Source organism: Triticum aestivum, chromosome 7B (genome assembly GCF_018294505.1).
Source record: "Triticum aestivum cultivar Chinese Spring chromosome 7B, IWGSC CS RefSeq v2.1, whole genome shotgun sequence".
NCBI lineage: Eukaryota > Viridiplantae > Streptophyta > Magnoliopsida > Poales > Poaceae > Triticum > Triticum aestivum.
Window position 1 is genome coordinate 566,737,489 of NC_057813.1, and position 11,676 is coordinate 566,749,164.

Sequence of the window (11,676 nt, forward strand, 5' to 3'; positions counted from 1 at the left end):
ATGTATGAATGCTTGCGTCTATACTGTGTTCAAAAAACATAAATCATCTTTGTTTGGATGTAGACATTTTTTTTGGCATGCCACTGCTCCTTTACCGAATGTATAACATGTTTCTAACCAATATTGGCGTTTCTATTATAGGCAAAATCTTAATCAAGATGATCAAATTTGGCAATCAATCTTTTGATACATGGCTACCTTGATATCCGGAAGAAAAAGAGATATATCGCTACAACCCAATTATAAGGCGTGGAGAGTCCGTAGAATAGTACTATAATATGATATTTGGGAAACGCTTGCCTGAGTGTGAGCGTGTACGTGGGTCCTTTGTGTCTCCCTTTGTGCAACATCATGTGTGTTGCAAAATTATCTTCCGCAACAACACTCATGTTATAAAAAAATAAAGACGGAAAGAAAACCATAAATATTTTCTGCAACACTATGTGTGTTGCAATCTTTTCCCCGCAACAACACTTATGTTGCAAAAAATAATGAAAAAAGAAAATCTACAACAGCATCTACCTTGCAAAAGATTTCTACTCCCTCCGTTCGGAATTACTTGTCGCAGAAACGGGTGTATCTAGACGTATTTTAGTTTTAGATACATCCATTTTCGAGACAAGTAATTCCGAACGGAGGGGGTACAACATAAGATTTGTTATTAAGTACTGTATCTGCAACACTATCCTTGTTACAAAGATGAGAAATCTGACGGTTGCCGAGACGGCGAAGCGTGGCCCATAATATTTTCGCTGTAAAAAAAGAGTAGTAGCATAATATTTTCGTTGTAAGAAAAAAGAGCAGTACGTATAATATTTTCAATTCCCGCTCGTCGTCGCTTTTTCCAAATTTCTTCGTGCTCTCCACCCCCTTCCTTCTCTAGGAAGACTCCGCCCCTCCGCCCCCCTTCTCCCGGAAGAAACCCACACCGGAACCGCAAAACCCCAGCCCACCCACCCAAAATTTCGACAACTCTCCTCCCCCCTCCCCCGTTCCCCTCCAAACATCTTCCAGAACCCGAGGAGGCGGAGGGCATCGGAGGCGAAGGCGAAGGTGAGAGATGTCGGCGAAGCTGCGGGTGGAGGAGCTCCGCGCCGAGCTGCAGCGCCGCGGCCTCGACGCCTCCGGCACCAAGCCGGCGCTGGTGAGCCGCATTCCCTTGTCGAAAACTTCCCTAGCAGTCACGAACGGTCCGACCGGGGGCTGCCTCGCGCTAGGGTTCCTCTCCCACACCCCCGCCGCCGCGAGGCGCGATGGCTGCTGTGGGGCGTGCGCGGCTCGGCGGGCTAACGGAGCGTGGGGTTGGGGGCCGGGGGTCAAGGATGAGCGGCGGTGCCGGCCTAAGGTCGCGTGTGGCAGGCACGGGCTGTGGCTGGCTGAGCGCGCGCGCGCGCACAGGCGGTAGCAGCAGTCACGGGCTGTTTGCGCTCCTTTTCTCTGAATTTTGCCTCGATGGCACCAGTAGCAGAGTCACGGACAGGGGCAGCAAATCTCTCTGAATTATTGGATTTCCCCCTCTGTCTGTTTGCGTCATCTAGATGCGATCCGCTGGCCAGCATTTGCTGTTGCGTGCACAATTAGTTGCCGGAATGCGCGCACCATGTGCTTGTGCAAATGTGTATATGCCCACACCCGCTTCGCTCTTGTGATGTGTATCTTTGTGCTTACAAACATTGACACTATGGGGATTGTCGTTGTGACTTACGTCCTGCAATTCCTTCTCCACTAGGTGCTAAGGCTGGACGCTGCAATCTGTGAGGAAGAGAAGGAGGCGGCTTCTGCAGCTGAGATATGTAATGTAGATGGCATAGACGGTGTGGTCATGGATGGCAAAGCGGAAGGCAAGAGCAAAAGGAAGAGGAAAAGGCATGGTGAAGGTGAAAATGAGGAGGAAAATGACATTTTGGATGCGGCAAAGCTACAGAGCATGGGCTATCGTGAGCTGCAGGCTTTGGCCAAGGCACGGGGGCTCAACGCTAATGGGGGCAAGAAGGATGTTCTACAGAGGTTGCTCTCCAGCCCTGCTACTTCTGTTGTGGATTGTGGTATTCAGGACAAGAAGGAAGTAGCAGAAGGTTTGTTTGTCTATTAATTTCCTTATATTGGTTATTGTGTGGTAGGCTCTGAATTTTACCTGAGTATTAACTGTTCACTGTGTATTGGACTATTGGTGCAGCTGATGATGGGAAGGTTGAGGAATTGAAAAAGAAAAAAATGGTCACAGATGTGATGCTGGATGCGGCACAGCTACAGGGCATGGGCTACCGGGAGCTGCAGGCATTGGCCAAGGCACGGGGACTCGCAGCGAATGGGATCAAGAAGGATGTTATTGAGAGGTTGCTATCAACCCCTGCTAATTCTGTGGCAGTTGCAGATGGTGGTTTCCAGGACAAGAAGAAACTTGCAAAAGGTTGTTGATCTATTAATTTCTTGTATTAGTCACCGGAGGGTGAGGTTTGAACTTTACCTGTGCAACTGTTTTTTGGCATGGTGTTTATGCATTTTGTTGGTGCAGGTGGTGTTGGGGAGGTTGAAGAGGAGGTGAAAAAGGAGAAGATTGTCAAAGCCACGAAGAAAGGTGCTGCAGTGCTGGATGAGCACATCCCTGACGATATAAAAATGACCTATCATGTATTGCAAGTGGTGCGTGAGTACATTATTGGATAATTTTTCTTACCCATATTGTACCTTGGATGTGTGCACTTCAATTGAAACCATGGTTCACTGAATTCCTATGTCCTATGCAGTATGCATGCTGAGTGAGTTCAGATCAAAACATGATCTATCCATGAATGTCAAACTTAGACAATGCAAAACATGATCTCTCATGAATGTCAAACTTAGACAATTCCTCCAACCAAATTAAATATTCTCATTCATATGGTATCTGATGCATTACATCATGTTCAGGTTGTCACTTTGGCTGTAAATATTCATAGATGTGATAGCCTATGGCGGCACCCAAATATACCATCTTAGCAGGCCTAATTTTACCATGTATTTAGAGAATAGACCAACAAAAACTTTCACTGGCATCCTTCATGTATCATCTTAGTATTCACTATGTAGTATGTACAGTAGCTACAAAGCATTCATCTTAGTATTCACTATGTACAGTAGCTACCTTGAACGGTTATCTGTTCTTTCTACTATTTTGTTTACATCTTCGTTATACATATTCTATTGCAGGGTGACGAGATCTATGATGCCACCTTGAACCAGACTAATGTTGGAGACAACAATAATAAGTTCTATATCATTCAAGCTTTAGGTTTGTCCTGCAACTGCAAGTCACTGTTGCTTACTAGCATCAGCACCACGAACCTATGAATGATGGGTAACATTCAATAGAAAATTAATTAGTGTTTGTTAACTGTAGAATCTGATGCTGGTGGAAGCTTCATGGTTTTCAATAGATGGGGGAGAGTAGGGGCACGAGGTCAACAAAAGCTACATCCCTGTTCATCACGAGACGAAGCAATAGACGAGTTTGAGGGGAAGTTTGAGGACAAAACAAAAAACAGTTGGTCCGACCGCAAGAATTTTGAGTGTTATGCAAAGAAATACACGTGGCTTGAAATGGACTATGGTGAAGTCGACAAGGAAACAGTGAGATTTGGCTTTTAGTACTTACGTTGCAGTTTAGCACCTTTGTTGTTTTTAATCCTGTGGCCTTCAAATTTCAGACTCAGGTTCAAAAGAAAGGTTCCATTACTGATCATTTAAAAGAGACAAAGCTTGAAACTCGAACTGCCCAATTTATATCCCTCATTTGCAATATAAGTATGATGAAGCAACAAATGATGGAAATTGGTAAGTAACTTGACAGTTGCTGCTTTTTCAACTGACATGAGCATCATAACATTCATCTGTTACAGTGAGCTTCTTATCTGTGTTTATATGCTAATCTGATATATTGTTAGCACTCTGCAATCTTCAATGATGTATCACCACCTTCATGTTCTGATGTGCCCCCATACCTGTATCCGTAGAACTTAGGTTTCTATGATCCAGGAGTTATAACTAGTTAGTTTTAGGAACTGAATACAAAGAGTTAATGGCCATACTAGAAATACATATGATCATCTGCTCAACTACTGGAGTTGGATTAATTCGTTTGAAAAAGATCTTTTATGTTCTATGTTGTCCCAAAAGTTCGTTCTTTGTTTTCGACAGGTAGATACCTGTTACTTACTCATGTAGCATTTGCTTTTACTAATTCATCCTGCCTAACCAATTAGGTTATAATGCTGATAAACTTCCCCTTGGAAAGCTAAGCAAATCTACAATACTTAAGGTGAGTTATTTTGATGCATCTTTCCTTGGAATTATCAATTCAGTATGCATATTACGTGTTGAAGAAAATAGCACATCAGTAACATGAACTCTAGTACCTCCTTTAGATTTAAATCGGTATGCGGTAACAGTTTGCATTTTGAGGTCTTGGTTTCATTTTCCATCATCTTGTCCTTTCTCTCTATTTTGATGGTGACTTTTCAAAGCTTTCCACAGGGCTATGATGTTTTGAAGAGGATTTCCAATGTTATTTCAAGGGCAGACAGAAGACAGCTTGAACAATTGACTGGGTGGGTCCATCTTCTGTTTTTATCTGACTGCAACCGTTAAATATAACAATTAAACATGCCAATTGTTTTTAGTGAAAGCTAGTTCAGGGTAAACATCGTCAGGTTTCATTTTTGATAAAATGGTTCGGTCACTAGGATGGACTACAGTTAATGGCTGTTTTGCCTATGTAGCATAGACTTATCAGGATCTGCAGCATGTAATGATGATAATTCTGCAATGCACGACATCATTCACCATATTTGTATGTCATGTTATTTAAAGACCTGTATTTACTACAATTTCTTATATTACCTTTGGCTACAGGGAATTCTACACCGTGATTCCTCATGACTTTGGTTTTAAAAAGATGTGTGAGTTCCAAACTTTCTAGATTAACTGAACTTACAGCCAGTATTTAGCATATCCGGCTATATTTTATACCTTGTAGGAGCAAATCTGATCTTCTAACAAATTTATCTGACAGGTGAATTCCTTATCGACACTCCTCAGAAATTAAAAGCTAAGCTGGAAATGGTAATAGTATTACTATGTTCGGCATGTTCGGCTTAATCTCAGCATTTTAACTGTCATGAGTTGTTAAAATCTTATGCTCAACAAATGATTCTTTTCAAGAAAACTTTCGGAACAATGAATCTTCTAATATTTATGTTATTTGTTATGTTCTAGTCTCCATCATGTACACTACTGTCTAAGGAAGAAACTTACCTGTCATCCATCTCAAAAGAGCTATCAGGGTTGTTCAAAATTTATGTGGATTGTAGTTTCACATTTAAATTGTTTTCTTGCAAATATTCATATTTGTATGCCACTATGAATTGCACCGTTCTCTCTATTGCCTCCCATTTCTATGGAATCTCTTCTCATTGTTATTTTGTTGCTTTTTCTTAGGTTGAAGCCCTTGGGGAGATTGAAATTGCAACTAAGCTTCTGGAGGATGATTCAAGTGACCAGGCATGATACTTTGCAAATAAATCTGTTTAAAGATATTGAACTCTGGAGTTACATCAGTTGCAAATTCTTTATTTATCTTTGATTTTCAAGCTTGTGGTTCATGTGATTATGCATAACATGCTTTCATACTGTCTTGGATAACCAAAACTGTGATATGAATTTCTACTTGTTGCTTAAACTTGTTTTCCCATTGTTTTAAGTAACTAAAGCATCTTTGTGCTTGTATACCCTTTGCACATGTTGCAACCTAACTGCAACATGTTCTGGAATGTAGGAGGATCCACTGTATGCTCGATACAAGCAACTTCATTGTGACTTTACGCCTCTTGAAGTTCATTCAAAAGAGTACTCTATGGTAATACTTCTACAAATAATCTCGACCCACAATGATATTTACGCCTCTTAAAACTACATATTGCTCGCCAGGTGCATGAAGTTGCAACTGTCATTATAACAACTTAAGTGGGGATATCTTTAGCATTTTCTTCATTTAAAATGTCTGAGTACTTTATTGATTGACTTATCACGCTTGAATGGCTTTACTTCTTATCCACTACATTTATTCTTTTTATCTTGTGAATGTTGATGTTTGTCAAGTTTTCTCTTGAAGGATTTTGGGTTTAACCATGTTTGAAATTCTCTGCTGTCCAGATAAAAACATATCTGACGAATACACATGGCAAAACACACTCGGGTTATACTATTGACATTTTACAAATGTTTAAGGTGTCAAGACATGGTGAAACAGAGCGGTTTCAGAAGGTCAGTGGGTCTTCCTAATCCGCCGTGTCTAAGCATTTCAAGAGAACTTGCTATAAATGTCTATTTCTCAAAATATTCTTGCAGTTTGCTAGTGCAGGAAACAGGATGCTTTTATGGCATGGTTCTCGGCTGTCCAACTGGGCTGGGATATTTTCTCAGGGTAATGCTATCCACGATTGTCATTGAAGCTTTTTATTCATAAGTATAGAGATAGATTTGTTTGTTTGTTTTATGAGTTATGACATACTAGTTGCTGTTCCTAGTTCCCGGAAATAGCATTTGGGTCCCATCAAATGTACATTAAGATTAATTTACCTTCATCTGCATGAATTTGTGCTTCATTATTATCTGAATGTATTTTCTGGTGGAGCCTCTCTTATGTTAACTGCCTTTGTTTATAGCCTCAACTGTTTGTTAGTATAATGAATGGCAGTTCTAAAACTAACATGATTCTTGCTCCCAGGTTTGAGAATTGCTCCTCCTGAAGCGCCTGTTACTGGCTACATGTTTGGAAAAGGGGTTTACTTTGCCGATATGTTCTCCAAGAGTGCAAACTACTGCTATGCTTCACAAACATCTAGATCTGGGGTGCTGCTTCTATGTGAGGTCTGTTTATCGTTGTCACCTCCAAGTCCAAGATATCAGGATCTGGGATTTTGCATGTTAGATGTTAGCCCAAGCATTGTATTATTCACCTCATCTTATCCATGATTGAGTGTTGGTTTCAAGAGCCCAACCATTTTTGTGTGGTTATTCATGTGTTGATGACTTGCATTTCTATGTGTGGTCTGCTTTTAACTTTCCTCAACTTACATCTGTCAGGTTGCACTGGGCGATATGAATGAACTACTAAATGCGAAATACGATGCTGATAACCTGCCCAAGGGGAAATTAAGGTCAGTTTCTGATGCAACATGCTTTCGATCAATTCCAAAGCTCATTTGATTTGAAAAGCAACACCAGTTTTACATTATGTCCTTACTTAAAAAATCAAGTCTTTAATTAGTTAGTACTATTCGCTTACCACACAGGATCAGACAGGGGATAATATTGCTGTGTGTAAAGTGCACAATTCTATCAATTAGAACCTCCTCAGAAGCTTATAGTGTTTCTGTTTCAGGATGACGCAATGAAAATAGAACATGATTATCAGCAAGATCCATTTCTGCACATAAATATTTCTGTACTTGATTAATAGCATAAATATTGCTGTTGCTGCCTGATACGAGTATGAGAAACATCTGGTTGCAATCATTTCGATGCAGTACCAAAGGAGTTGGCCAGATGGCACCAGCGGAGTCGAAGGTCACTGAGGATGGCGTTGTTGTTCCACTCGGAAAACCGAAAGAGGAACCTTCAAAGAGGGTACGTTGTTTTGTTCACTTCGTTGGTACACTGTTGTAATCCAACCCCGTAGAAATACAGGAGCACTACGATGATTAACCATGTCTTTGGTTGCAGGGTAGCTTGCTGTACAATGAGTACATTGTTTACAACGTAGAGCAGATCAGGATGCGGTACGTGCTCCATGTTTCCTTTAACTTCAAGGGAGGACGGTAGACCAGGCAGTCTCTGGAAGCAGGAGGCAATGATGCGGGACCTCCATCGTAGCAAACCACTTTTGTGTAGATTGTTAGTGTAGGTGGTTTTTATCTTCAGGGGACTCGTTTTGTTGAGCAAATGTTTAAGCCTTTCCTCCCATTTTAATGCCTTTCCTCGCATTTTAATGCCGGTTCCAGGCTTCCAGACTCTGATGGCTGATGCTGCGTGTATATTTAATGGCGATCCATTTTCTCAATGACTATGCATTTCTTTATGGACAGCAACCAAAGTGAACGCACCCTGATGAACAGTAAAGTCTGGAGAAGTAGTAAAACTTTGTTTTCTTCAATGCAGCATGGGACGTCCCGTGCATTGATCAGCCGTTTGATTTAGACGGACATTCGGATACATATGCACCCCTTCTACTCCCTCTGTTCCTAAATACTCACTACGAGTGAAAAAACTTGTCCCTCAAATAAATGTACCCCACCACTGGAGCCCGGCCGCGCCGCCGCCCCTCCCCGCGGCCTTCCTCTCTGCGGCCATCCTCCACCGCCCCCCTCCCCGCGGCCATCCTCCACCACTGCCGGAGCCAAGGTGAGGTTTTGTTCTTCTTTTTCTGTTTAGGTTTAGGTTAGTATTAGGTTTAGGTTTAGATAATTAGAAGAAGAAGAAAGATGAAAAGAAAAACAAGAATAAGTAGAAGAAGAAGAAGAAGAAGAAGAAGAAGAAGAAGAAAAGACGGCAGAGGGTAATGATCTTTTATAGTAGCTTTATTTAATTTTTAAAAATCAATTACCATTCTGTAGCCGGTCACTATTCTTTGTGAAATAAGTTCATTTTTATCATTACCTCTATCACAACATGATCAAGAGAAAACCACCTTTACTTGTCCTTTTGGAACTTATGCTTATAGATGTATGCCTTTTGGTTTATGTAATGCACCTGCTACCTTTCAAAGATGTATAATTGCTATATTTTTTGACTTTTGTGAAAAGATTGTTGAAGTTTTCATGATTGATTTTTTCGTTTACGGAACTTCTTTTGATGATTGTTTAAGCAATTTTGATCAAGTTTTGCAGAGGTGTGAGCAAACTAATCTTGTCTTGAGTTGGGAGAAGTGCCACTTTATGCACCACTGGAATCAAGGAATTTGCCATCAGCCAGTTCTTTATCGTCTGCTAGCGGACGACACAGAAGGCCTAGTACTAGATACATCCATTTGAGGAACAATCTTGGGACAAGTTTTTTCCGACAGAGGGAGTATAAGTCTTTTTAGCGAAAGTGTCTTTCCGCTTCCGAGCTCAAATAATCTCGGTGAACAGTAAAATAAAAAAACAATTGAAAAAATTCCAACTTTTTTGGGAGAAACATTGGCAAAAGTTCTATTCCCTCCATTCCTACATATTTGTCTTTTTAGAGATTTCAAATGGACTACCACATACGGATGTATATATACATATTTTAGAGTGTAGATTCACTCATTTTGCTTCGTATGTAATCACTTGTTGAAATCTCTAGAAAGACAAATATTTAGGAACATAGGGAGTAAGTGCTTGCAAAAATTCATCATGTAATCACATTTCTATAAGGCATGAAAAAAAATCAGTGCTCTAAAATGCTTTTGAAAGTAGTATTTTCAGAGTATCGATTTTGTTATTTCCACGCCTTCTAGGAATGTGATTTCATGAATTTTTTTGCAAACACTCAAAACTTTGTCAATGTTTCTCACAAATTTTTTATGGATTTTTTTGAATTTGTTTTGATTTTACTGTTCATCCGAGCTCATTTGATAGCTCGGGAGCATAAACTACGCGCCCTCTTTTCAGAGATTATATTATGGACTACATACGAGTAAATTGGGTGAATCTACACTTTAAAACATATATATAGTCCCTATAAAAGTCTCTAAAAAGACTTATATTTAGAAAACGGAGCGAGTATCAGTTTATGTGATTGCAAAGTTTGAAATCATTTTATCTTATGAACCGAAAGCCCGGTTTAACTTCATTTTGCATATTTATGTTCCTGGTGACGAGGACTTTTAAACCAAGATCACTCTTGAATATTTTGATAATTTTTAAATTTTGATTTGATTTTCAAATAATGATGAAACCTTACGAAAGATGGTGAAACTCCATGGAACTTGCTGCGGAATTCTTTTAGCGTGTACCCATGGTCGTGATCTTGTGGCAGCTGTCTATTTAATCAAGTTTTAGACTTGCATGGTTTGATGATTACAAAACCACTAGTATGATTGCATATGCAAGAAAAATGTTGATTTCTCATCAACATTTACATCATTACATAAGCAGGTATGGTAGCAGTATGTGCACCATTTCATAAGAAAAACGAGACACACGGTCCCATGACCCGCTGCGGCAGCTGCTGCCACCTGTGGTACCGTGTAGCTTTTGAATTGAGCCCAAATTTTTTAATTTTACTGTTCATCCAAGCTCTATAAAAGTCTCTAAAAAGACTTATATTTAGAAAACGGAGCGAGTATCAGTTTATGTGATTGCAAAGTTTGAAATCATTTTATCGTATGAACCGAAAGCCCGGTTTAACTTCTGTTTGCATATTTATGTTCCTGGTGACGAGGACTTTCAAACCAAGATCACTCTTGAATATTTTGATAATTTTTAAATTTTGATTTGATTTTCAAATAATGATGAAACCTTACGAAAGATGGTGAAACTCCATGAAACTTGCTGCGGAATTCTTTTAGCGTGTACCCATGGTCGTGATCTTGTGGCAGCTGTCTATTTAATCAAGTTTTAGACTTGCATGGTTTGATGATTACAAACCACTAGTATGATTGCATATGCAAGAAAAATGTTGAATTCTCAGCAACATTTACATCATTACATAAGCAGGTATGGTAGCAGTATGTGCACCATTTCATAAGAAAAACGAGATACACGGTCCCATGACCCGCTGCGGCAGCTGCTGCCACCTGTGGTACCGTGTAGCTTTTGAATTGAGCCCAAAATTTTTAAACCACATAGCTTCTGAATGGAAATTTTCATTTCTGGTCTGCTTACATATTCGGGGTCCTGGTAAGGCCAAGTACAACGTGGCACTAATGACAGGTGCTAAGGCTAAGAATCCCGGCCGTTTTGCTAGCCCGGAAAGAAATTCGCTCCCACGAAGCCAAACTTGGCACCGAGCGCTTCAGTTCACGGATAAGCCCCTGCATTTTTCATGAATTAACCCGCAGTACGCACTTAAGTCATAACCGAACCGTTATTTTACATTTTTACGGAAACCCCCCTAACGTATTAGATAATTCACCCACCGATCATATATAAGTAAAACAAATGTTTTTCTAAATTATTCATATCTTTTAAACCGTAACTCCGATTTTAACATGTTATATATGAAAATTGATAAGAAAAATGTGTAGAATCTGAATATGATGTTATTTTGTTTGTTAAATATTTTTTAAATATTATTTTGGAAGATATTTAAGTCAAACAAATATTTTTCTTATTTATCCATATCTATTAAACCATAACTCCGATTTTAACATGTTATATATGAAATTTGAATAGAAAAATATGTAGAATTTGAATATGATGTTATTTTTACCTATTAAATATTTTAAAATATCATTTTAAAAGCAAACTTGTAACCTATAGGGCACGTCCGTTTTTCTTTCGTACCACGACGATCTGGATTGCAAATAAACAACCACTAAAATCATAAAGAGACGAAAGAAAACATCGATAACCACACATGAGCACCTCTGAAAAAACTGGCAGGGGAAAAATAACATTCAAACACACTTTGGTTTGTGTGAACACTGAGGCCACTGAGGGTGAGAAGGAGGAT

General features: G+C 39.7%; 1 protein-coding gene across 1 annotated transcript; it reads left to right on the forward strand.

The window, feature by feature from the left end:
* The first annotated feature begins 927 nt into the window (after positions 1 to 927).
* On the forward strand, positions 928 to 8,191 carry LOC123159695 (poly [ADP-ribose] polymerase 2-A). Its single transcript, XM_044577513.1, has 19 exons — positions 928 to 1,144; positions 1,730 to 2,075; positions 2,177 to 2,410; positions 2,516 to 2,643; positions 3,190 to 3,271; positions 3,380 to 3,609; positions 3,687 to 3,813; positions 4,242 to 4,297; positions 4,513 to 4,586; positions 4,891 to 4,937; positions 5,051 to 5,100; positions 5,476 to 5,538; positions 5,813 to 5,893; positions 6,190 to 6,300; positions 6,385 to 6,460; positions 6,764 to 6,906; positions 7,123 to 7,196; positions 7,566 to 7,665; positions 7,762 to 8,191. Exons 1-19 carry the CDS (start codon positions 1,061 to 1,063, stop codon positions 7,858 to 7,860), a joined length of 2,205 nt encoding a protein of 734 aa, XP_044433448.1. The 5' UTR covers positions 928 to 1,060; the 3' UTR covers positions 7,861 to 8,191.
* The last annotated feature ends 3,485 nt before the right edge of the window (positions 8,192 to 11,676 follow it).